At 40.0% G+C, this 27,712-nt stretch overlaps 1 protein-coding gene across 2 annotated transcripts; it reads left to right on the forward strand.

Annotated features, from left to right (window-relative positions):
* Positions 1-737: 737 nt before the first annotated feature.
* Positions 738-25,189, forward strand: vps39 (VPS39 subunit of HOPS complex; the record flags this gene model as incomplete). 2 transcript variants are annotated; one of them, XM_079216553.1, is made up of 24 exons in its annotated part: positions 738-810; positions 997-1,062; positions 1,179-1,243; positions 1,722-1,764; positions 1,883-1,977; positions 2,793-2,891; positions 3,002-3,094; positions 3,685-3,868; positions 5,997-6,117; positions 6,822-6,942; positions 7,218-7,347; positions 8,045-8,187; positions 8,395-8,535; positions 9,614-9,755; positions 12,217-12,303; positions 14,886-14,959; positions 15,210-15,432; positions 16,919-17,038; positions 17,356-17,458; positions 17,798-17,843; positions 18,457-18,606; positions 21,676-21,810; positions 24,276-24,367; positions 24,880-25,189. In XM_079216553.1, 24 exons carry the CDS (start codon positions 738-740, stop codon positions 24,959-24,961), a joined length of 2,628 nt encoding a protein of 875 aa, XP_079072679.1. In that variant the 3' UTR covers positions 24,962-25,189. The 2 variants fall into 2 exon arrangements, with proteins under 2 accessions (XP_079072679.1, XP_079072678.1); XM_079216552.1 differs by having other exon boundaries at positions 15,210-15,426; positions 16,910-17,038.
* Between the last annotated feature and the right edge of the window lie 2,523 nt (positions 25,190-27,712).

The following is a 27,712-nucleotide window of genomic DNA, read 5'->3' on the forward strand; positions in this document are numbered from 1 at the left end:
TTTATTGTGCTGTGTCAAAGTTAAATTAATAGTACAAATTAAAATTTGTAATACACTATTGATAACTATCTGTGGATATGTTGTCATGCTACAGATAATTAACAAAATAACTGCAACATTTACACTTGTTTTTCTTCAATAAAAAAAAATAAAATTATATATATATATATATATATATATATATATATATATATATATATATATATATATATATATATAAACAGAACAGCACTGATTCAGCCACGAGCACAAACGTAGTCACTGCCCCTTTAATACGGTCCTCGTGAGTTCGCTGACTTCTGTCACGTGCCTGTCAAACCCCTCCATAGCCTCGCGCAGCCGTCGTCAACACAACTGGGGGAAGTAGCGAGAAGCTAGCGAAAACTAACCGCAACGGCTGATACAGTGCTCCCTATTTGTATTAAGTTAACTAAAGGTTGTGTTTGTGTTTATCGACACAAATAACGGACTGCCGTTGCTCGGGCTTCAGTTGGTACAGAGATACAGGGAACAATGTAGCCGTTGCTTGCTAACTTTTAAGCTAGCAGGCTAACAATCAGCTGTTGTTTTGATCGGAGAGCTAGCTGCTCGGTCGGTTAATGGCGACACATGAAGACGTGCCACCCTGACGAGACTAATCAGCGGCCGGTCAGTCAGCTGTTGTCCCGGGACAGGCGTAAACTCTCCGTTCAATCGAGCCGTCCGAGCGGTCTGTGACTGAAAAGTATTGCTTCAAGATGCATGACGCGTATGAGCCGGTGCCTATTTTGGAGAAGCTTCCTCTTCAGATCGACTGTCTTGCGGCCTGGGGTAAATTGTTGACACTTTATGTATCCCGAAAGCTACTATTTTTGTTCTGTTGTTCCTCTTGGCTTTTATTGAGATACAGTCTCAGGTGGAGGGATGAATAGTTTCACCACTGACGTGACTGAAAATATGTGTTTGATCTCTTCTCAACTGTCAGACCCTGACTCTTTTAAGTTGTTCCTTCCACAGAGGACTGGCTGCTTGTGGGAACAAAGCCAGGGCATCTTCTTCTCTACAGAATAAAGAAGGATGCAGGTAGGAAGCGCAGAGGAGATGTGTGGTGCAACTGATTCCTTGTGTATTTGCAGATGTAATGCTTCCTGCTTCAAATATAAGTTTGGTATCATTTCTGATGTCTCTTTTCTCTTTAGGCACCAACCGGTTCGAGGTGACACTGGAAAAGTCCAATAAGAACTTCTCAAAGAAGATTCAGCAGGTAGATAAGAGCTAAGAGGAGGTTTAGACTAATTTTGGCATTTGAAGTCTGGTAAGCGCATTACAACTCTAATACATTCAGATTTCTAGGACTACATACTGTATTGTCCTTCACACACCGCAGGAACAGCCTGCGTGGGCAAATCAAGGTTAAGTGTCTTGCCCAAAGACACATCGACATGTACTAGCGGAGTTGGGATCGATCCACCGATCCTTTGATTGAAGGACGACCCTTCTCTACCAATGAACCACAGTCTTTGATTGATATGATTAGGATGGCTCAGAACAACCTTCAAATTGTATCAGTGTAGTTAAGACATGTCATGCTTTCAGATAGTGGCAAACACAACAGGAGGTCTGGGTGAAACAAACAAGCTCGAGTGTGTTCTTAGCCAGTGTGATGTACTGTTAATGTCGACATTCACATCTGGTTGATGTTGGATTCATTTGGTTAAAAATTTCTCTTTTTCTTTCTACAGCTCTATGTTGTCTCTCAGTATAAAATTCTTGTCAGTCTTCTTGGTAAGTTTTCTCTCACTAATAAATCAATACATGTAAGCCTTTTCAGCCTTAAAATGCAATCTTTTTGTGTCAAAGCACAGCGTTCATTGTCATTCTATTAATCTGTTTTCTCCTGCAGAGAACAACATCCACGTCCATGACCTCCTGACCTTCCAGCAGATCACTGTGGTGTCCAAAGCCAAAGGAGCCACGCTCTTCACCTGTGACCTGCAGGTCAGTTACAGTCCTTTTTATGGTTGCAGCTTTTAGACACAATGCCTGCAGTATTGTTACCGTACAGCACGGCTATCTTATTCATGCATTTGTATTGGTTCCCATCCAACTTTCACTTATACAATATGTAAAGTACTACAATTATAGAGGAGTGGACTGTTTAAGAGCAACCAGGCAGCTTTGACTGTGGCTATTTTATTCAGATCAGATTTATCAAGTGGTTTGGAGTGCGTCATAACCAATGTTTCTAGACTAATTTACTGCAAACCAAGTAGAGTATATATTACTTATGTCAGTTTTTATATTACTGCTTGTGCTGACTGTTCCCTGCAGTGCACTAGTATCTTTCACATTCATTTTAAATGTGTGTTTTCTACATTTCAGTCAACCCTTTCTGTATATTTATTTCAGTGCGGTAAAAAAGATAAGGATTGACACGGATTAAGATATTTAATCTTTCATTTAGAATTTCTTTGGTAATGCTTTAGTAGCACTTGAATTAGCAAAAGTAAATAAGCAAGAGACATACGAGTAGTTACAATCCTAAATGCAGATTAGCAGAGAGTGTATCTTTTCCTTAATCAGCATGTTGCAGACAGGAAGAAACATGTATATGACTACAACTTGTGCAGCATGTTTTAAAAATGTTCAGCACTACTATAGCGGTAATATTGATAAAACATTAACGGTTAATAGGCTGAAACATAAAAAAAGAAGGTATAATTCACATTGTTTTCCTTTTGTTTCCACATTTCTGTGTTATACTCATATTTTGAACTGAATGAATTGTATATCTTGTCTGCTTTTATTTTCAGCAAACCAGCACAGGAGAGGAAAGGTTGAGAATGTGTGTTGCAGTGAAAAAGAAACTCCAACTGTATTACTGGAAGGACAGAGAGTTCCACGAGCTGCAGGTACAATTAAATATACTTTCCCACTACAGTATGATCCAAGTTTACAGTTTGTTTTTGTTCCAATCCTTTGATACATTTAAGCATCCTGATGTTTTCTTTTTGTCTGTCAGGGGGACTTTAGTGCACCAGATATTCCAAAGTCCATGGCTTGGTGTGAAAACTCCATATGCGTTGGTTTCAAGCGAGACTATTACCTCATTCGGGTATGTGCCACAGGAATGGATAACAATACGCCTTTTTATATTCACCTTTACTTATCTGTAGCTACCAACAACTTAAAGTGATACTCTGCAAGAAGGCTGTAAAAGGTTTGTAGTGTGTTCCTTAATGGGGAGAGATGTTTCAAAGTATCAGAACATCAAAAGAAACCACTTGAAACACCATCTGTATGCTCAGTTTGTTCAAATAGTGTTAAAAAAAAAACACAGCACAAGTTGCAGTCTTCTGCAGTTCATGGCTATGTGGACTGAGCTGGACTGTTCCACTGATCCAGCTTAATTATTTTATTCTCTGTGAAGGAGAATTTTCATTTCCTTTTCATGAACAGGTTTTGGAATGAGTATGACTGTAAAATTATCTTTTTATACCACTTCTGAACAATTAAGAAGTAGGGTTGTAGTAGTATACATTTCTCCTGTTATTATTATGATCAACTAACGTTTGGTTGTGTTATTGTTTTCTTTCATGTGTTTTGTCTATTATTGTTTGTCTAAAGCACTGTTCACTTGACCTTACAGATGAAGTTATTAATAGGCTGTTCTGACTCACTCGCACTTTTTTTCCTGTTAATCAGATGGATGGCCGGTGCTCCCTCAAGGAGCTCTTCCCCACCGGGAAACAGTTGGAGCCTCTGGTTACCCCACTGGCTGATGGGAAGGTGGCTGTTGGCCAGGATGACCTAACTGTAGTGCTAAATGAAGAGGGCGTTTGCACCCAGAAGTGTGCCCTGAACTGGACAGACATCCCAATAGCAATGGGTAAGAAAGATGCACAGCAGCTAATCCTGTGAGACATGTTGTATTCTACTCTGAGTTATGTTTACATGTGTCCACTTTCTTGTAGAAATACAATAATTAGTTGCTCAAGCCATTCTATTTCTGCTATATTGGAAATGAACTACTACATACCCAATGCAAGTCGCTGTGTTTTTGCTGGGGCTAACTTCGATATTGACAAGAACTAACAGCAAAGTCAAAAGGACACACATGTTGACTAACAAGAGCTAAAAAACATCTCTCATCTCTGTGTGTGTTAGTTTCCAGATAACACCGAAAGTGTTGGCCAAATTGTGTCACCCCTGGCAGTCGTTTTCACTCATGGAGAAAACCATGTGCTTTTTTCTTTTTTTTTAATCACTCTTTCTAAAAAATGTCATGACATTACACAAACTGAACATAGCCATGTTAGACACAGCTTGATAAACATATATTTTGTTGGAGTAAGTAAGCATCTATTCATTTTGCTAAAAGACATTCTCTCCAACAACTTATTAGGCTACTGATATTAAAGAGTTTGGCCATGATAATACCTTTCTGCACTGGCAAGAGAAAAAGACATCAGTGGACAAAACAAAGAAATGCCAGGTTTTCATATAGCGCATTTTTTATAGCGCATTCAGGACTGAGGGCAAGCTGGGAATGCCATCAAATTTGTCTGCAGGTTTTTCTTTCTCACACACAAATTAGAGAAACAGTCGGCAACTAAAATAACTTTATTGGAACTCATTTAACAGAAGTGTGATAATAATCTGAGATGAATGTCCTTCTTCTTTCTTTAGGGAACTTTCAATCATTGAAATAAGTTTCAGTTCCTTTCGGTTAATCATGAGCTGTTTCATCATATGCAGCGTTTACTTCATCTGTATAAATTGTTCAGTATATTGCTCTTTGATTTCACTGGCTGGTATGTACGTTGACAGTTTATTCTCTTCTTGTGACAGCGATTGAACAAGTTTGTTCACATAGTAACGCGGTACTAAAACAAACACCCGATGAAGCATTTGGCCTAAATACTGCCATCGTCATCTGCTGCCATCCAGCTGCTGTCTGACTTTTTTTCTCTTTTCTTTCTTTCTTCCCACTCCATCTGAGCTGTGCTACTGTTTTCCACATGTCAGCAGGGGAAACATCCTTTTAGATACCTCATACATTATACATCATTGTTTACCCCATGACTAAGACACCGCATGTCTGGATTACTAATGAGCTTTGTAACAGAAGTGAGACAGATGAAGATCTCATGATTTTTCTTTTTTTTTCTTTTTAAAAGGCTCCTGTGCTTATTGGAACGCAGGTAGAAACAATATGGAGGGGAAATGAAGCAGTGGTTTTTATACAGTTTGCAATTTCCTCTTTTTGATATATTCTACATTGTGGCTTTGGCATGCGTGCATCAGCAGAGGACGAGTGGTGGTCAGTTTGAAATGCATCTAACTGTTCGTGGCTGGAGCGGAGGGCCTGTGGCCCTCTCATGTCCTGAGTCTAACCTCAGGCCTGTCTAGAGGGCTGTTTCCGGCTGGATTTCCTGCCCTGTTAGCCTCAAGGACTTCCCTCCATAATCGCAACTGTTGCACCTGCACTCAAGACACAGAGTTCGGGCCAGGTGGATTTCAAAACCCAGAGTCGTTATTAGAGCTGAAACAATTGCGCCTACTATTGGCTATTTTTATTCTCTGATATGTCGATGGACGTAACGATAGATAATACATGGTAGATGAGGAGCAATAAAGAGGATGTCCATTCTGCAACAAATTATATTGTTGCAGAGCCCTGGTCACCAAAAAGTTACAGCACATGCCACAAAACGGTGACATGCCTGATACGTTTCCAGCAGAGGACCTTAGTTCCATATCAACCCTCTTCTTTCTCTCCACTTATTTCCTGTCTGTCTCTTCTCCAAATAAAGGAAAAATTTAATAAAAAAACCTCTTCCTCCTGAAAACCAACCTGTTGACTCATGTATTAACTTAAAAACGTTTCTATTTCAGCCTACAGACATTCAATCACTTTCGGAAGTTATTTTTTTATTTTTATGTCTCAAACCCACCTGTGGCAGTTTTGCTTTGGTTGTCGTTTTACACTCTTGCCTCTTTCCACATGTTCCCAGAGCACCAGCCTCCGTACATCATAGCTGTTCTTCCTCGGTACGTGGAGATCCGGACCTTCGAGCCAAGGCTGCTGGTGCAAAGTGTGGAGCTGCAGAGACCTCGCTTCATCACCTCAGCAGGGTGAGGCAGTGGGAAGTCGTGTCGTCTCGTAATCTGTAAAGGATTTTATGATACCTAATTCTGACTGAATTACAGCGCCAACAGATTTTTAGGACATTCGCTGTTTACTTTTCAGTAGAAGCCCAAACTTTTACTGGCTGCATTATTGCACCGCTCCAAGAATTTGAAAATATTGAGTTTTGTGTTTCCATATGGAAGTGTCTTGTTATAACAACATACCAATGTATAACACTATCATAACGTATCATGTTATAATTACTAATAATAGTAATAATAATATGCTGTTATAACAAGAAAAGGTTCTTCTAAAAACTGAATAATTTGAACTTGAAAATACAGTGTCATGATAGCATGAAAAATAATGTGAGAAGGATGTTAACAATAAGATTTTTTTTCACATTATACCAAGATTTTTATTTCGTCATGGTAGCAGAAATACAGCTCAGTACTGCAGTATGTTTGAGGTATAAAAAAGAAAGAAAAGGCTGCAGTGGCTCCGGGCTTAAAGTTACAGACTCGATAAAGAATGGTGGCACTTTCATGGCTGCGAGTCTGGTTGCTGTATGTAGCATCCTAAAAGAACACAGGCATGCGTTGCTCTCACCTGTCTCTATATCTCATGATAGTGAGTTCCTCCTCACAAATAAATCATGTTTGTTCCAACCTATCCTCTAAAATCTTGTTTTTTCTCTTAACTTTCGCAGGCAAAATATTGTGTATGTTGCCAGCAACCACTTTGTGTGGCGCCTGGTACCCGTATCTATCGCCACTCAGATCCGGCAGCTCCTTCAGGACAAACAGTTTGAGCTGGCTCTTCAGCTGGCGGTGAGCAGCACAACCACTTCACTATTTAACCTAATTTATTCCTCAAGTTTCAATTGGTGCTTTAGCTCGCAGGATGGAACACAAGCATCACTTATCTTGATTCGGAGCAGTATGTTTAAACGGCTTTGTGTTTTATCGTCCGCTTATCTAACTATCCAGGGGTATTTTCAATAATAATAAAGGCCATTCGTGTGGGTTTCACATTCTATAAAGATTAATTGTAGCATGATACATTTTCTTTGCTTTTTATTAATTATATTTTTGTTTTCACCAAGAAGATGAAGGATGATTCAGACGGTGATAAGAAACAGCAGATAAATCACATCCAGAATCTCTATGCCTTCAATCTGTTTTGCCAGAAGAGATTTGATGACTCCATGCAGGTGTTTGCTAAACTGGGCACAGGTAGGTGTGTGTTTGTTTGTTTGTTTGTTTGTGTGTGTGTGTGTGTGTGTGTGTGTGTGTGTGTGTGTCCAGACAACTGATTTCTGTCTGTTCAATTTGTAAGACTTTGCTCTAATCGCACAAGTTGTATTATTTATTTTATTTATTATAACCTGTAACACGTGGCTACTATTCATTACATAGAGCGAGGGCCCATCACTTAAACATCTAAAAAGTAAATACTGTTGTCAACTTTGACGAGGTGTTCGGTTTATTTCAGTGTGATAAACGTTCTCCCATTTTATTCTCATGATCAATGTTTATGTATTGGAGCCTATTTAAGGTGAATCTGGCCATAATGATATGAACAATTATTCTGTGTACTTTTCTTGACCTCATTACACATCTGTTGCTTACCGTGTATATTGATGGAACTATTTGTGTTAAATATAACAGTTACATGTAGTGATGTCACATCTTCTGTGTGTGAGATAATTGATTCCACAATGATGACAGGCTTTTGCTCTAACGAGCTCTTGATTTTACAGGATATTTTGTGGTAATGTTTTGCGTGAACTTCAAAAACTGTCCCCAAATAACTTTTTTTTTTTTTTCTTTTTTTTTCCTAACTTTTTTTTAATCAAAGGCTACTAAACAAACTCTAGTATCTCACAAGTGGAATGAAAGTGTGACAAATCCCCCCTTGTGTGCGCTGCAGATCCCACCCATGTGATTGGGCTGTACCCAGACCTGCTCCCTGCAGACTACCGCAAACAGCTGCACTACCCCAACCCTCTGCCTACTCTGTCCGTGGCAGAGTTGGAGAAGGCTCATCTCGCTCTCATCGATTATCTCACACAGGTGTGTGTGATGTATGAGTGCATGATGGAAGTGATACATTTTGTCAGACATCTATTTGTATAGCTTTGAATGAGGCTCAATCTAGAGGAGGATTATCAAAAACACAAGAGACGATTAGTGGTAAAAGCATGTCAAGGGTGATGATCAAGGTAATTGGGGTCAATCAAGGGATGTACAATATTAATCCCTTCTCATTCGTCCTCACAGAAACGTAGCCACCTTGTGAAACAGCTGAATGACTCTGACCCTTCTATAACGTCACCGCTCATGGAGGGCACGCCTACTATCAAGAGCCGCAAAAAACTCCTGCAGATCATTGACACCACCCTGCTGAAGTGTTACCTGCATGTAAGGCAATCGTCCTTTTCTTTCTCTAAAAGTGGAGACATTTCATTCCAAACTGCCACTTTTGAACAATTATTACTTGATATTAATAATTCAGTGTGTTGCTCTTTACTGATCTACTATCCTTAAAAAAAATAATTTTTCAAGATTTTTTATATAATATTTATATATATTACAATCGTAATACTAAAGGAAGTAAAATAATGTGTACGTTTAAACAAGCCAAATATAAAATAATTGAATGCAGTTGTTTTGTCACAAGGTGTCACATTTTCCTCACACAATGGATTATACATTTTTTTTTAATTCTTGAGAATATTTTTTTCAAACAACCTTATTTTTGTAATTCTCTTTTCTTTAATGCCATTCAATACTCTTGTCTTGATCTATTTTTATTTTGGGCTCTAATGAACTTGGCAGTTTTCACCGTCCGCTGAGAGAAAAACAGTTTCATGTCACAAGGAAGTAAATCCTCACAGAAGTTGGCACCAACTTTAGGAGGTTAACTTTACCTCCCACGTAGCTAAACTGGTTCTGTGTTCGGCAGCTCATTTGCAGATATACTTTGAAGTTGCAGTTAAAAGCAATGTCCTAGTAGCTGCAGTAATGTGGGTCTGGTGTTTGATTCAGGGAGGCAGATGCCCGGGCAGGCAAACTGCGTGTCAAACCTCTTCTATGGTGAGAAAACTGTAACTTGTGCTGGAATGAGATCACAGATTCAAGCAGCCAAAGTAAGTTTCTCCACAGAGACATTTGGCTTTGTGTGAGTGGCAAAACAGTCTTCAAAGTGTCTCTGCTGCTCTGAAACATTTAGACGAGTCAGTCCATGTGGCATCCAGGGAAAATGCCACCAGGTGCTTCTCTTTGGAGGTATAATAAGCACCATTTAATCAGGAACTCCAAGGGCAGACCCAGATCCCGCTGGAGGGATGACTTAAGAGTGACTTGAGTTCCTCTAACAATGTGTGCTACTGAGTGCCAACACCTGCACCAGATCATTTAAATTATATGATGATCTGTGAAGCGGAAAGGAGCCAATCCGTTCATGTTTTATAACCCTATCCCACTCTGCCCCGTTTAGACCAACGTGGCCATGGTGTCCCCCCTCCTTCGTCTGGAAAACAACCACTGCCACATAGAGGAGAGCGAGTACGTCCTGAAGAAGGCCCACAAGTACAGTGAGCTCATCATTCTCTATGAGAAGAAGGGCTTGCACCAGAAAGGTACGGCTCCGCTGCCTGCTGGTACCACCTGTGAGCTGCGTATGTTTGTAGGGATCTAATCTTCCCAGTGGGATCTCGTTTGTGGAACCTAAACAAGTTGCATCTTCACTTTAACAGTTTTGGGACTCTTTTTGTTGGGTCACCCTGAACAAGTTTAGGAATAATCACAGTTAATTAGTGTATATGCATTTGGTTGTTTAAGACTTTACTTCACATTGAATCAATACGAGTCCATAAAAATACATTTGTGGTTTGCAGTTAATGTGCAGGCGTTACTCTTTTCAACCTTGAGTAGGCAGTGATTTGAGATCTAAAGATGTTAATCCTGTAGTTTTTTACAGCAAAATTGAATTTTCTTGTCAGCAGTTTAAGGTTGCGATATTTTTATTTCATGCTCATCAAAATATTTGTGGGACATTTTCTGCAGTTTCTTGATCCTTCTTACTTCAAGAGGATTTTCACTTTTCATCCAGCTCTGTCTCCAAACATGTTGCCTGATGCGTTAGTCCTTATTTGTGTATTTGTACTGAACTGTGCTTCTTAAACAGTTTGAATTCCATTTGTGTGATTTGGAGCGTAATAATTAATTTGAGATGGTGTGGATTTGTACACCTTCAGCTGTTGTGGCTTTCCTGGAAAACTGTCAGATATTTTGCTCTGTTGAGTTCATGTGCAAGTTCAAATAGGCTTTTATGCATGAATGGATAAGCGGACATTTTAAGCTGCATAAGCAAGTAGAAGCCACAACTCGTATTAAAATACATGATGGTGAGAAACAAGAACCAAACATTAAGAGGATAAACCTGAAGGAACAGTTAAGCTCTGTTTTTTAAATGGAGTTTATTTTGGTTTTCTCTCCCTTTCTGTATCTCTCTCATTTGGATGAGTAGACTGAACTTCATGGTTATTCGAAATAAATGTGCCCTAACCTTCATTTAACCACCAACCTGGTAAACTCCAACAAACCCTGATTAATCCTGCAAGAAAAATGCTGCAAACATTCCAAGTATTTTAATTGTTTAACAGACGGTAGCCTTTTCAAAGGACCGGCAAGAAAAAACAAGATTAATCTTTTGGTTTTCGAACAAATGTTGAATATTGTTCGAATAAAGAAACAAAGTTTGACCAATGACATTACGATTTTTAGTACCTTCTGATACGAGATACATCATATATTTGTCTCTGAATGAGTTTTGCTGCCCTGGTTAAAGGGAATCATGTCTCTATATATTTTCTAAATGATCTAAATTTTGTTTAAAAGTACGTAAAAACCACAGATGTGCATAAATACTATTTTTGAGGCAGTATTTAAAGATTATGCTACTTTATAGTTGTATTTTTTTTATTGTACATTTTACTTTATTGTACATTTACATGACAGCTGCAGTTACCAGTTACTTTTCAAATTTAAGATTTACATATAAAAATATGATGCAGTAATGTAGATTAAACTCGCTAGAATTAACTTGACTTCAACCAGTTGTGACATTGTAATGCTGCTTAAATGTTCTAAGTCTAAGTGCATCAGTAATAATATTGCAGCAATGATATATTTAATGATAAAACGCTCTCAATTAGTCCCTTTTACTGCTTGAAGTATATTTTGCTGCTCAAAATTTGGAAAGTAGGATTTTTAATAGATATATTTGAATAGATAAAGCTGCACTTTCATTCATATTTCAAAGGAAAACTCAATTTGCTGACTTTGATATGTTTTATTCATCCTCATGGAGCAGACAATGGAAAGTCAATAGAATAGATGACCACCACCATGATCCACTTTATTAATCAAAATGTGGTTCATCCTTTGCAGGCCTCAGCATGACAACTCCCAACAATGAAACGCAATGAAACATCCGTTCCCAATTTCATTTTCAAATTAGATGTTGAGTTTGGGGTTTAGTATTTAAATGATGGATCACTTGATGCTAGACCTAGCTCGGCCTTCGTCAGCGGCCTCCTCGTTACCTCCCGATTCCAATACAGGAGCCGTTGTACTTTAATTGTTACACTATATTTTAAATTCAATAGGAACAAGCTCTGTGCCTCTCACAAAGTTGTATTGTGGGCGCAGCGTGGACCAGCTGTGTCAGGCCACACAGTTTATCTCGGAGGAGGTTTCCTGCATGCGGTTGACTCGTCATCCTCGTAGATCAGAGCTGTCTTAATGTTATTTGGTTTCTAGCGGAATACCTCGGCAGATTCTGGGCTGTTCTTGCTGTGAGCGTGGCTGGTTTCAATTGACCCGCTGCAAATCATGCTTCTGATGTCAAGCTGCTCGAGTTGATTCCCCTCAATTCAAACCAGCTGTTTCCGTCCAGCAATTAACACTGTGCATGTGCTCCATCCCCTTTTCTGTTAACGAGTTATGTAATGAAGGGCACACCACAGAGTAGATGACTTTGCTGCTTTCCATCCCTCAGACTACTCTCACTCACCTCCCTTCATTTTTCCTCACCAGCTCTGCAGGTGCTGCTGGACCAGTCCACCAAGGCCAACTCTCCGCTGAAGGGCCACGAGCGAACAGTGCAGTACCTCCAGAGACTGGGTAAGGGCCAGCGGCCAACTCCCCGTCAATCTGTTCGTAACTAAGAGCGTCAAAGTTGTCATCGCCGCTAGATTTGTTGGGAAATTTTGGGAGTGGCTCTGAGAAAACTTTCACCCTGATTGATCGTGGATGTTGGATCAAATGTAAAATATGTATTCTGTCGCATGTCATGGTCTGTAGTCTTTCATATGTCATTGATTAAATGAGAAGATCTCACTCCATATGTATGTAGGTATTTTTTGTTTCTTCCCATCAGCCTTTCAATGTGGTTAAACTCTGGAACAATCCAGTAAATTGCTGTGAGATAAAACCTGGTGGGAAGAAAAAAAAATAATCAAAAGCCGAGTGAAGGCTTTCAACCTCTTTGGCAGGGGTTCAATTTGTTAATGGTGGCGATGCATTATGCAGCAAAAATGGTCTGCCTCCTACCAACTGCAAACAAATGACGCCCCCAAAAAAAGCCTTTATAACTGGAATTATGGTTTGGAAAAAAACAGTGCAAACAAACCATCCATCACAAATATATGTTTTCAACATTGGTACTCAAACGTATTCAGGTCAAGACAACAACACGTTATTTTCTTGTGGAATATTACTTATTCCGTTTCCTTTTTATTTTAGTCCGGATTTGTTTGTACACTACTGTACACTAACGACAGATATTTTACATTATATTATTGATTAATCTGCTGATTGTTTTCGTGATTGATTGCATACTTGTTCCCTCTATAAACTGTCAGAAAAATGTCTCAAGTGACATCTTTTTATGTTAATTGTGTTATCCGACTAACATGAAAACCAAAGATTGTTTGTGTTTATTATTTAAAGATTTAACTTCTATGGACCTTTTTTTTAATATAAAAAAAAATTCCCCCTGGTCCCTCCATCTCGAAAAATGTACTTTTTAACCAGAACATCTATAATCATGTATGAAGACACTTTTTCGTGAAAGTCGACAACAAGGATTTTTACATCAGTTCGACCCAGAAATCTAAGACCCCCGCCATCCAATACAGTAACTTTTGAACAGGATGGTAAGATGTTTTTCAGTGAAACATGTCTTTTAGAATACACCTTTTTAAAGTACAGTTTAATACTTTCTAAACAACATTTGATAATTTTCTCTGGTAGATCATGACATTACCTTTTTTAATGATGTTTGAAGCACCAAGATTGAAACAAATATTTAAACTTTGACCATGGACGAGTCTGCCAGCTCTTTGTGCACCATGCTGCCATGGATGGTTGCGCATGACAGCAGCAGGTATGGGAGGCGGCTAACTGACTTCTTGGCAATGCTGACAGCTCTCCCTGCTGATCAGCTCGCATTCCTTCATGCTCACTTCACTTAGTCCATCACAGTCAACCCCTATTCCAACATGGCCTGGGACATGTGGATTGTGTGTACAAGTGAACGAGGGCAGCAAAAAGAATTCTGGCTGGATCTCCATCCTCTCGAATAAGAAGCAGCTGCACTCATCAATTGGGAACAATGTGGCCCAGATCCGTACATCTCGCAACGCCCAGCCCAACCGAAGCCAAGAGGACGCACATGGATTGTGGCCAAAAACGTAGGCGAGCAGCGCGTGCAGGACCTGGTCTCATGCATGCATGAGTTTGACTCCTTTCTGTTCGACTTGGATCTGTTCGACTTGGATCTCTTGCAAGATCGAGTGTTCTCCCTCTGTGCACATGACCCTCTGAGCAGACACTTGACATTTGCCAAGGGTGAAAGCAGACAGCCTTCTGCCATGGCGTTGTGACTGAGGAGACAACGGACTGTATTGTGCAGCTACATTTCTAAGGCAAGGGGAAGTCCGTGCATGGAAACGGAGGAGATTGAAGAACAAATCGGTGATTCGTGTCTCTCCAGATGCAGACAGCTTACGCCAACACCGCCTCTGCGCCACCTACTTGGTGTATCTAGTACGCCACCTGTCCCTGAAGCGCCGCCACTCGGACATAGGTCGGAGTTGGTAGGTGTAAATTGAATTTTCACTCTACTGTATAGTGGCCATCTGGGATTTCTGGGTAAAAATGATGAAAAATTAATCGGAATCTTTGTGTTCGACTTACATGGAGGAAACAAAAAGTGTCTTCATACATGATTCTAGGTGCTCTGGTTCAAAAGTTCATTTTTCAAGATGGTGGCAGTCTGGGATTTGGCTCCATGGGAGACAAATCAATCATCAAAACATCTGAGCCAGATAATATAATATCATCAAAAGAGTCGCTAGTTTATTTTCTGTTGATTTGACGGAGTAATTGTTGCAGCTCTACTACATTGGTGTCTTTTTTCTTTTTTCTTTTTCCATTTACCAGAAGAAGCATATACTACATATTATAGTAGTATTATAATGCAATATGGATTTCATTATCTTGATCAAATCTTTCAGCCTTATTGCCCAGCTCTGGCTGAGCCAATAACTCTAAATCTAAATGCTGCATGTGTCACCTTGAAAGGAAGTTTTCTGAAACCCATTATGAGTGTGATCATCTGCTTTGTTCTTTACTTGTTTTCCTCTGAGCGTCTTCTTCTGGAGTTAAACTCTCTTTTCTCCTGTAATCTCCCCCATACACAGGAGTGGAGAATTTGGGAATAATCTTTGAGTTTTCTCCCTGGGTGTTGAAGATCTGTCCTGAGGATGGCCTGAAGGTGGGACACAAAACATTCGAGAAGAGTTCAGAGTTATTGGTTTTAGTTCTATATGAATGTTGTCAACTGCTTTACATTTTTTATTTCTTTGGTCAGCAATGTCAAAAATCTTGTACTTTTCTTGAATTCACGTAACCAGTTATAAAAGTGACAATGGCCTTTTCTGTAGAAAGTCTCAGTGTATTTTATGTCCACTTACCGTACAGAAAGCTCTCCTGTAGGTTTCTAACGCTATTCTCTTCCTGTCCAGATCTTCACAGAGGACCTGACCGAGGTGGAGACTTTGCCCCGGGACAAGGTGCTGAACTTCCTGAAGGAGGGCTTTAAGGAGCTCGCCATCCCATATTTAGAGCACATCATTTACGTGTGGGACGATAAGGGCCCGGAGTTTCACAATGTGCTGATCCAGCTCTACCTGGAGAGGGTCCAAGGCCTCATGAAACAGTACCTCAACTCACTGCCAGAAGGTACGAGTAAGAGAAAACTGGAGTTATTTGAAGTGAAGTTCACAGTATCTGCAGGCCCTTATGAAGTCATGACAAGTTTTATACTAGCTACTTTTTACCTCTTTAAAAACTATTGTTTCCATCTTGATACAGATGTAATTCGATGACCTGACAGATCATTATCATTCATTCATTTCTAGCTACAAAATAAAGTGAATTATTTTATATGAGCTGCAGGGCAACATGACCCTTGGGCTTCAAAGTCTTCTTAATGCCAAAAGAGCATAATTCTATTTTATCGGAGGATTTTCATGTGACTGCATCTGGTTTCGGTTTGCCTATGCCTACTCATCCAGATAGTTGTCTCTCATTGCTTTACACATTAATCCTGTGTCAGGATGTATTATGAAGTCCATCCGTCTCTCTCTGTTTGTGTCTTTTTAATCATCATCCAGGGACCGTCTATTGAAATGAACCTGTCAGACGGCTACATTTCCTGGGTTGCTCATTACTGTCTGAGACATAAAGTAATAAAAACCATGAATTAAATAAATAAATCTGTCCTTGAGGCAGGTTATTGCTTCAGGTAGGAAGTATGAAGCATATTTTAGAACACTACCTGTGATATTAAGATACTATTTCTCTGAGATTATTCAGTTTTATATAATTATTTATTAATCTTTTATCAGCACTATTTGCAGGTTCACCTCAAATATGCCGCTTTGAGTTTTCTTCTGGAGGTTTCAACAGAAAAAGTTATTTTTACATCCAATGTTTCTTACCAGAACACATTGTGTGTATCCCTGAGCTTTAACAAACCAGTGCATTTCCTTCATAAAACATTTGCAAAGCTGAATTTTAGTTATTTGAAAACCTGCATGGTTTACTGCCATGTTTGCTTGCTAGCAGTCTTCTTCTTCCCTGCCTTTGTTGGTGCGTTACCACAAACTGTCAATTAGTAGATTAGTGTTAAAACCTTTGGCAGGATGTGAAGCACGCTACGTCCTCGTGGCCGTGCACAATACGAACATAACACCATATTAACGTGGTTTATATCTCAGCAGGGTACCATAAGTCAAGAATTATAGTTTATTAATTAAGAAGCACAGAAAAATCAAGTAAAACCATTCAATTGTTTTTTTCAGATCTGTATAGCTTCTTTTTTTTTTTTTTTTTTAAGCCCTTCTGAAACATTTGATGATCATTGTTATGATTACCCTTGTCACCTTTTTATTTAACCTTTTTAATTATTTGAATTATTAACTTATCTGGCAATCATGTTCACAATTTCTTCTCATGAAATTGTGAAAAATGTTTCCCAGACTCCAACTATACTTCAAACTGCTTATTTTGCTCGACCACCAGTCCAAAACTCAAATAAATACATTTCACAATTGCAGAAGACTACGAAAAGCAACAATTATTCACTTTTAATAAGGTTTAACGAGTGGAAGTCATCTTTGCAGCTCCAGACTCTGTATTTACAACCTCTGTGCTGTTGTAGGGGTTCCAGCTGTTGCTGCGGGGAAGGAGGAAGGTGATCTGGGAGAGTTCAGGAACAAGCTGCTGTCGTTCCTGGATATTTCTACCAGCTATGAACCAGCCAGACTCATCAGTGACTTCCCCTTTGATGGTAAGAACTGTGACTGAAAATAATGTTCGTAGCAGTATGGAAGGAAATTGTTGTTTTTGATACATAGATCAGTAGGAATTCAAAATATTTTAATATCAGTTTATGTCAAGTCAGTTTTATTAATATAGCCCAATATAATAAATTAGCCTCAAGGGCCTTCATGTAACATGCACTGAAGAAAAACTAAGTATTTCATGTATTTTCCATTACCTCATGTACATGTGTTCTTAGTTATAGAGGAAAGTTTTAGCCAACTTCTATACGTTTAAGCTGAAGGGTGAAACTTGCACCCGTTGACTTTGTTTTCTACCCTGAAGGCCTGCTGGAGGAACGGGCTCTGCTTCTGGGTCGGATGGGTAAACACGAGCAGGCGCTCTTCATCTATGTGCACATCCTGAAAGACACCTGCATGGCCGAAGAGTGAGTACTCTGCACACAGCGCAGAATCCTGGAGAATAACCGGGTGGGAAATGAACACCAATTACCTGCCAAACGTTTGCTAACTCCAGCAGCTGATATGACTAATGATGAAGAATTCATTTAAACAAGCTCAAAACTGTACATTTCTGAAGGCAAGTAAATCGAAATCAGATTTATTTAGAAATTTGTTCTGCAAGGCAGCAAAATAGCTTTTAAGGGCCTCAACTGAAACTGATTTTAACTGTGCCATCCCGGTTATCTTGTTGCTGTGCTGTGAACATAGGCAGGACTTTCATGTTTCATGTCTTTGCTCCTGATTTTCTCTCTTGTGCTCTGCAGATACTGTCACAGCCATTACAACAGTTTAGTCGAAGGGAATAAAGATGTAAGTCGCTTTCAAAGTTCTGATTCCTGGTTTTCTTTATTTTTCTGAAAAATAATGAGTTTTTCTGCCTATTGGATTTTTGTTGTGTTTATTATTTTATGGCCACTTATTTTATTTTGTATGCTCGACTGCCTTCTGTTGAGTGCCTCTGTGTTTGTAGAAAGTGCTACACAAATATAATGGATTATTTATGGCTCAAGCACCCAATGACAAAAAAGAACACCCTTATTTTGTCAGAAATGACAGCTGACATCGTCTGTTATGTGAATTGTTGCTCAACTCTGCAACCAAACATGACTTAAATGAAGATGAGTGAATTGGCATTAGATTGGAGGCGGAATTAATTAATCATTGCTATTTCTGCAAAGGTCAGAGGTGTATAAGATCCCTGTTTAGACACTGAATATTTGATGCCTTTGCGTTAAGTCTACTTTTGTTATCAAACCCATAATTATTGGCTGATTTGTGTGTGTGTGTGTTCGTGTGTGTGTTCGTGTGTGTGTTCTTTTTCCTTGATCGGTATCTTCGTGACAAACGTCTGGTCAAGTGATGTGAAAAAGATTGTGAAGCCGATAGTACTTTAAGTACTAACATCTGGATTTCTTCCCTTCAGGTTTATCTGTCTTTACTGCGAATGTACCTGTCGCCTCCTGACGTTCACTGCCTGGGGCCCATCAAGATGGAGCTGTCGGAGCCTCAAGCCAACCTGCAGGCGGCTCTGCGCGTCCTGGAGCTGCATCACAGCAAACTCAACACCACCAAGGTAAACAACAACAGAGCGGCATGCACATTCCTCTCAGGTGACTAAATCTGGTAATCATAAATAGCTCTTATTTGATCTCCTTTGAGTGTAGCGTGTGTTTACTGCATTGAGTTGACACAGAACCGTACTTTAACTTTTGTGAGGCAGCAGAAAGTCTTGTGACACGAGCACAAAGTCGTCACACTTGAATTCCACTTCCAAGCAGCCAATTTCCTCTGGTGCTTCCAACTGCTCATTCAATCAGAAAGCAATAATTAGTTTCTAATTCAACCGAGTGCTTTATTATTATGAGCGGACTCTTTGCCATCGCTCAGATGAAGGGATCATTTCTGACTCGACAAGACATGAAAGTGTAACTGATAAAAGTCTGCTTGTTTAGGTTGCATTCAGATGAGATGAAATAACATGATTTACGACGACACACACACTCTCGCACAAAATTAGTAATTTTGGTGTGAAATTAGAGCAGCGACTGAACTTAATGCTCATTTAAAGATTTGATTTAGTTTGTTTTTAGAACAAGATGAGAGGGGGGACGACATCAGGCTGCTGCCTTTTGTAATCGAAAAGATCAAAAAATCTGAGATTTCTGATCTCCCTCGAGAGGACGTCTGCGTTGAAATTCCTTTCATATACCTTTTTCAACCGTCTGAACCCAGAACCAAAATAGCAAAGAATTTAATAAAAGCCATTCTGTTCAAAACCAGCTGATGACCTATTTTGCTTGTCAAACTTCCATGTCACAATTCACCGAATGCCGTCTAGTAAAGAAGATGTATCATTCAAGGGCAAATTCGGCACCTTTTTTTTTATGTGACTGTCCAATTGAAGCGATGAATTCCTCAATGCATGCTGGAGTGACACGACACTTCAGGATCTTAACCAGAAGGAATCCCTTGTGAGCTCTCCACACTACGTTTTGTCCCACAAACGCATGCATGGATGGACTTGGGCTTAGTGTAGTCATGCTTAATGATGATGTCATCCACGCACGTGTTCACACATCTGTACTGTTTCCCCCGATGTAGATCAGCCACTGTGGTATGTGTTATGTTTATTCGTGTAAACGTCCCATCACCCGAGGTGAACAACAGGAAGGCTCCAGGCGAGGCGACCACGACAGGTTTCCCCTCAACCCGTGTCTTGCGCTCTCATTGGTTGGAGCTCCCTGATAGGTCCAGATATTTAGCATGCTAGATGGCAAAACTCTCGACTTCACTTTTTTTTCTTCAGTGCAATCCAGCTGCAAAACGTCTTTCCACACGGTCCACATTGGGGAGAAAACAGTCGCTCAGCTGATCGTATATTTTCTCTCTCTGTATCTTATCTCAAAGCGACAGAGATGCAGTCTTTTAAAAGTCCTCCACTGTGTCGCTGTAAATATTTTAATACATAAAACAAACGAGTTATGTCCTCGTTGTAAGAATTGTAGACTTTTGTGATTTTTAAAGTGGGAGTGATTGTGTGTGAAAGGCACCGCTGATCTGTGCTCAACCACAGCCATGTCGCATTAGGAGCCTCTCAAGGGGGAACGCTGCAAGTTTATGTGAGGGTTTAGGTTTAGTTCTCACAACCGGGAAGCTCTTTTCTTTGTGCCTCCCTGCGCTCGCTCGTGGACTCGATGGCACCCTGCTTTCATTTCCTCTGGCCTTGCTCCCAGACTCTGCCTCGCCAAGAGAGCATAAGACAAGACTGCACTCAACTTCAGGAAAACCTTCTAACATGAAGCAGGTTGTTTTTTTTTAATCAATTCATCATGTAGTCTATGAATGTAAAAAAAGAAGTGGGAAACAAGTTTTCAGAACGCAGGGTGACGTCTCCATATTGTTGGTTTGTCTGACTGACAGTCCGACACCCAAATCGATCAATATTTATGTTATTTACAAACGGAACAAGAAAAAGCGGCATATTCTTGAATTTGAGCACCTGGAAACAGCAAATGTTAATTTTGTATCCTTCATAAATCATTCATTGATTATCAAAGTTGTTGCAGATTAACTTCCCGCCAACTGACGAATCATTTCTACGGAAATTATTGTCTCAAAACTCAGTAAAGGTTTATTTATTGTTGGGAGCAAATGGGAACTCCCAAGTATGTCAGTAAGTAAGAGCTACCCGGCGCTACCTCCGTCTTTTTCTGTTGGCTAATGAGAAGCCCCATAAAGGCACTTAAGCACAAAGGACATAAATGAATTAAAATTCTGCAGCTCTTCAGCAACAAACATCCTGAACACTGAGGTTGCAGCAGCCGGATCCTGCTCCTCCTTCTGCTAAACATCCCCAAAATAGGACAGAAGGCTTACAGATTTGATTTGATTTTATTCTTGATTTTGTTTAGAATTTCTTGGTGCTTTCGAAAAGGAGGATACTAACTTCAAGTGGTGGCTGGGTTGGCTAACTGTCAGAGAGGACATGTCTTATTCAATAATGAAACTGTAATGGATATTATTTGGTGTATAGTGTGCAGTTGCATATTTCTATCAGTTAGTTATTTAACCAGTTGTGTTTCTGCAGGAAACTCTAAGCTGTCTGAGTGTAACAAGGCCATGTACTAATTTAATTGAATTACATTACATTGAACAACAGAATAGCCAGAGTTCTGGCCTTGATTGTGTTCAGCCTCATTCACACAGAAGCTAGCAGGCGAGACATTTTTATTTCTAAAGGTAAGAGAAGTCATGTAGCTGCAAATTACTTTTTCCAAGAGGAAGTCATTTCCTTTTTATATTATCATTTGGAAATGATTAATGAGTTATGTTCTTTTATCTTCTATTTTTTAATAATGCATCTCATGAATGTGGAAACAACATTGTTCAAAGTCTTAATCAGCATTCCCTCTGAATACAGTTCAGCAACTGTGTTTCACCACAACATGAAGATTACCACCTCAGCTGGAGGAGAAAGAAAATGCTCACATTTAAAGATTATTCTTTTCAAATGAGTGTTGATTTGTTTCTGATTCCCTCCAATCTTCAAAGTTCTTCCTCATAATAACGAGTTGTAATAATTAAAACGTATAGTGTCTGGTCAGCTGCGTTTTACAAGCATATTCTTTTTGTTGTCTTCCAGGCCATCAATCTGCTCCCAGCAAACACTCAGATCCGAGAGATCCGGGTCTTCCTGGAGAGCGTCTTGGAGGAGAAAGCGCAGAGGAAACGCTGCAACCAAGTGCTGAAGAGTCTGCTGCAGGCCGAGTTCCTCAGAGTAAGTCCTGGAGAATGTGTTTACTTTGTGGTTAAAGGAAAATAGATCAAAATGTCAGTTGCGACATATATTGTCGTTGGCCATTTACGATACTGATGGGGCTGCAGTATTCGCTTTGGGAAACTCCTCACCGTCAATGTGCATCCACTCAGTGTTTTTACCTTGACGGGCTCAGGTTGTTGCTCTTATGCCGTTTTCACACCAAAAGAGTTGCGAAATATTCGCGCGAGTAGATTACATGTTAAGTCAATGAACAGACGCGAATGGCTGCGAAAAAGCTAATTTTTCGTCGCCGGGTGGCGCGATAGAGGCGAATATTCGCAAATCCGCTTTTCCGCCTTTTCGCTGAAGTTGAAATATTTCAACTCCGGAAGAGTTCGCCCGACGCGGAGTTGCGAAAGCCAATCGGCGTTGAGAAGCTACGCCCGGCATCGCCGCCATCCTGCCGTTACTGAATCAAACTGCTGCGGGTCCGCTGAAGGAGCGCTGGAAGCGGCTTCATTCAGACACTCGTCCTGGAGGAGTCGGAGCCGTGTGCGACTACGGATAATATTATGAACCCAGACACGGGGGCGTTTGCTGTTCCGACGTTTGTGGGACTTCCTCAATCAGTTTAAAGCAGAACTAGTGGTTATTTCAATGGTGATTGGCGGAAATGGTAAATGTTTTCACAGAGTAGCCACGGAGATAAGCCCCGCCCCCTTTCCGCAGCGAATAGTTACGAAAATGTGAATTAACCACATAAAGTCGAGCAAGTAAAGTCAGGTGAAAAAGCGTTGCGAAAACGGCATAAGTGTCAACATTACGGAAAGGACCCTGCATCCATTAGGATGTCAGACATTTACGGAGAGTTGCCACGAGTGATTACATTTCTGCTAGTTGAGTGGCTGCCATCTGCTGCGTCCTCCCTCAATACTGGAAAACATTGCTGGAAAAATACCAAAGTCACCCTTGAAGAAAAAGTGTCGAGAACTGATTGCGTGCCGACAAGGAATCAAGGCCTCCGCCCTCCTTTCGTATTAAGATAATGTGACACTTTATTGATTCCCTCAGAGAAATGGTGTTTTAATAGTCTTCTCCTTGGTGAAAGTCAGAGCGGGGTCAAATACAAAACCGCTTCCCTTCATCTGAGAGAGATTCAGTTCCTTCTCAGGGACACTTCAGAGCTGGAGGTGTGGGACACGTGAAGCTCGGGTTGAAGGACGAACTGTCAGAATCATAAGACCGTTCAAGTGTTTACCATTAGAGAGGAATTTGAACTCGTAACTCGTAGATAAATTGGACAAAAGACACTCAACCAGAGAGCTGCAGAAGCAGAGCCGTTTGTAGCTCATGTTCTATGCACACTGTATTATGTAAAGTGTGCTGTGTGTCACGTAATACATTTCCAGGTGTTTTAGTAGAGAAACATTATACAATAGTCTGTTTTACACTGAAACATCTTTTACCAGATGATAAACAGCGACGGCCTCCTTTCTGAAGACAGAGCCCTGTTTAGATCAACAGAAAATCTGTCATGTTTCAGTTGTTTAGTTCAGTGGTTCCCGCCATTAATACAGAGCAGTGTTTACTGCCCCGGGCCAGAGGTTTGCATGTCTGTTAGTTAAGAGCACGTCAATTGAAGATTGATTTTTCCTCTCGGAGTGAACGAAGTCCAACGATAATTAAACTGTTTTTATCTGCTCCATGATGACGTGTTCTCTGTCATCCTTTTGAGAAATAAATCAGTTCTCTGTCTACGGCGGCGGAGAACTTTTGCATAAGTCACTGGCAGAAACAACACAAGTTCTGTCACACAACTTTGAACAACCGTCACATTAGCTTCCCTGCAAAAGTCTCCTCCTCATTAAACTTCATCTTGTCCTTAACTTGTGCTTCAGCAGGGAAAGCTCAGCGGCTAACGGCGGCTTCACAGGCTGCAAAGTTATTAAGCCGCTCAGCTGCAGAGCATTACACAGCATGTAGCTCCAGTGTCACTTCGCTCTGTTTGGATGCTGGTGTGGCTCTTTAATACCAGTAACGACACGCTCTCTGCTCGTTGCGTGTGAGCCGACGCCCACGTTTGTTCACTTGCATACTTTCTCCCTCATTATGGTAATAATAATAAAACACGTTTATTTTGGCATGGCTCTCTGTTGGACATTCATTTTCCGAGGCCTAAAGAGGTATTTCGAAAGAAAATATTCTAGATTAATCCCCAAAAGAAACTTAAAATTGAACTAATGATGCTCCGATAAGAAAAGAAAAGGGGGAATTGTGATTGAGGTGAAGCTGGAGTCCTTTACACAATATTTGGTTCTCAGTCTGCCATCATGTATTTTTGACGGTTTGTGTTGAAGTGACAAAGGGTTGTAGTTTTTTTTTTATTTTTTTTTATTTTTTTTTTTTTTAAACCTTGTTATCTACCACACAGGTAACTCTGCCACAGAAGCAAGATGTCTCTGCTCACCTGTCTCTGTTTTCAGGTGCAGGAGGAGCGAATCTTCCACCAGCAGGTGAAATGTGTCGTCACTGAGGAGAAGACCTGCAGAGTCTGCAAGAAGAAAATAGGAACCAGGTAACTATCTCAGTGGAGTCATTTGTTTTCTTCAAAAGACAGGCTTGTTTTTATTTGAGCATTAGTATGAAAATATGCACGTTAACTTTTTAATTTAATTTATGTATTCAAATTGTATTTTTTATAGTTTTTTTTTTTTTTTTCATCCTGTTTTTCTATTTATTATTATTGCATAATCTATATAAACATAAATCTGTGGATCATGAATCTTGAGAGTTTACTGATTGCCTTGTTGAGGGCTATCATCTTAAACCTCATTCATTTGGGGTGTGATGACACTGACAGTTCATAGCAGCAGCATATTCAATTTGTTTACTCTTATCTCTTTTTATCAGATTATTATATTTTCATTTTGTGTTTCTGTGTTTATTGACTCGCCCTGAGCGGCTGTTAATTTCATACCCTGTTCATTTTTAGTTCCCTCTTCTACATTTTGATGAATTGTTCGTTTATCTGCTTTGACGCAGCGGGTCCTAATCCTTTGTTTATCTCCCCTCCGTCTCCTCCGTCAGTGCGTTTGCCAGGTATCCCAACGGCGTGGTGGTGCATTACTTCTGCTGCAAAGACCGAAACGTGTGTCCCACCGAGCAGTGAGCGCACTTGACGACAACCATTCACTCATAAATAACTCCCCCCACCTCCCCTCCTTCCCACCACTCCTCCCTCCGGCTCTCTATGGATTTCAATGCTTGAACTAGAAGTGCATCAGAGGGTTGGAGGTGCTGGAGTTGATCGCCTGGCTGTGGCACCTTAAAGGACTACGGGTGCAGACATTTTTTAGCCTGAGTTGTCGTCACGCTCCACCTGCTGAGCAGAACAAGACCTCCTTCTGAAATCTAAAGCCGAGACTTTTCTTTCTCTGTGCATGAAGTAACGAGAGGAATGTCCGGTGTCGCTCAACAGGAAGGGGGAGACATAAAGAGAGTCTTGACATTTGAAAAAGCATGTGTCACTGTAACGCCAGAAAGGGATTTGTTTCCCGCCACGTCGCCTCTGGGAGAAACGCGGCACCGTCGACGAACGCTCTGACGAAGTCGGGTGCTCGTTCCCGCCCGGAGGCGATTCCAAGCCTTGGTTTTATTTTTTATTTTCTCTCCTCTTCCTGCCTCTCACTGTCTCCCTCCTGATACACTGTGTGAGGCCTCGGCCACCGCTTGACCTGCCACATACACTCTGCAGGAGTTCAGTTAAATGCCTTTCGTGACTCTGAAGATTGTACTTACAGTGAAGTCAGAGGTCAGGATTTTTTTTCTCCGCATGAGCTGGTACTGACTAAGCAAAACTACAATCGTCTTACAGTGTGATTGACAATTATGTATTTTTATTTAAACATTTGAGACGACTAACATTATTCATAAAGATGTTCTTTTCATTATTCAGTGTCTTTACAGTGTGTGAATGATTCCTACCAGAGATCATTCGCATTTTTTTTTTTATTTTATTTTGTATTACTCATCTGTTTTATTTGTATATTTCTATTCTTTCCCAGACATTAAAAGTTTATAAAATAGAACTCCTTTAAAGTGAGACTATGTAACTTTTGAGCGACAGCCGAGGAATAATTACAGAATAATCGCACAGAATTTCCCTTAATTAGATCTGAAATGAGTAAGTTAATCAATTATTCAATCTACAGACTTCATCTGCTACTGTTTTGATAATTGATTATTAATTTCAGCCATTTTTCAAACAAAAATTCACTTGTTCCAGCTGTTATTCTTTGTCCCAGTAAATTGAATGTCTTACATTTTATACTGTTGATCAGATTAAATGAGCAAATTGAAGACATCACTGTGAGCCTGGACGAATGGCTTTTTATTCAACATTTTAGTGACCAAACCATAAATTGAGAAAATGAAACGTCAGATGACGCGTTGCATACGAGTGTTAGTCGTACAAGTGGAGATTCTGCTGATATGAGCCACCTTTAGCTCCTGGTCACACCTGACCAGGTAGCAGCAACGTTTTATTTGTGTAATTTGGGTTCTCGCTTCTTTCAAAAGTAATGTAGTCTCGCTTAAAGACAGCTCACAAAATAACGTACAGCACTTTAAAATTGGACGGCTCACCTGTTTTTATTTATTGTCGAATCACACGTCCGCGTGACGAGAACTGGAAGCAACGTGAGCGACTTTGGACGTATGACTGCGTTTTAATGGCAATATTGTAAGAAGATGTGTCTGTTTACCGTCGGGCTGGGAGACATTTCAAGAAGCAGGACTCCCCAGTTTCCTGTCAATGAAATACAAGCAATGAATGTATGTTTTCTGATGGAGTCTGGACAGACAACTTCCACGACTCAAACGTTTGTCTTTTTAACCACTAAGTCTTGCAACGTTTTGAAGTTTCCCCACAAGTTGTGACATTATCTTCATCGCCTGCTTCTTGAAATACCCCCATCCTCCTCTTCTGCTCTTTAAAGGTTTGCACACATTCTCTGCTAAGACTGTTTCTGAGTGTTTGTTTTTTTATAGTGGGAACATTTGTCCCACTGTGTGTGTGTGTTCGGTATTAACGGTGTTAATGACTTTTCATTGAAGTTATTTGATTCTGAGGGGCGACCCAGCAGGTACCGTATGTCCGTCTGTTTGTCCGTTCGGCTTTAATCAGTAATAAAAGAAAAGCATTTACACTAGTGTGTGTGTGTGTGTGTGTGTGTGTGTGTGTGTGTGTGTGTGTGTGTGTGTGTGTGTGTGTGTGTGTGTGTGTGTGTGTGTGTGTGTGTGTGTGTGTGTGAGTGATGTCATACTGTCTGGCAGATGTTTTTATACTGGTACTGCTGGTTTGTATCTTATTTTTGCTCACTTTTCCATTTAGTCGATGCCAAAGGGATTCTTTAACTTGGATGTTCATAAACGACCAAAACCGTCGGTGTGGAAATGGTCAAAGTATGGAAGCCCATTAGGGTCAGGAAGAAAATAAGTCAAAATTGTGAGACAATTTATAAAAAGTAAATTTAATGACAGATTAAGTCAACGTGCGGAAAACTATTACGATTATATTATATTTGTGAAATAAAGATTTCGATTTTAGATCAAAATTATCATATAGATATGAATATTCTGATAGTTTAAATAAGTGTATAAATCGTAAATATAAAAAAAATCTATAAAATTTAGACTGTATCCAAGTTCTAAGGCAGAAAAAAAAAACATGTTTCACTAATAAGTAAACATAGTAACATCTTTAGTAATGATTTGCCTATAGTTTTAATTTTTCCGCAATAATGGACTTCCATAAAATGAGGCATGAGACGACTACTATTATTATTATTATTTAAACAGAAATCAAATACACCTTACAGGAGCTTGGGCCCATATGCAGACTGGACTGTGAGCTTATTAA

The sequence above is a fragment of the Taurulus bubalis genome, assembly GCF_910589615.1.
Source record: "Taurulus bubalis genome assembly, chromosome: 1".
Taxonomy (NCBI): Eukaryota; Metazoa; Chordata; class Actinopteri; order Perciformes; family Cottidae; genus Taurulus; species Taurulus bubalis.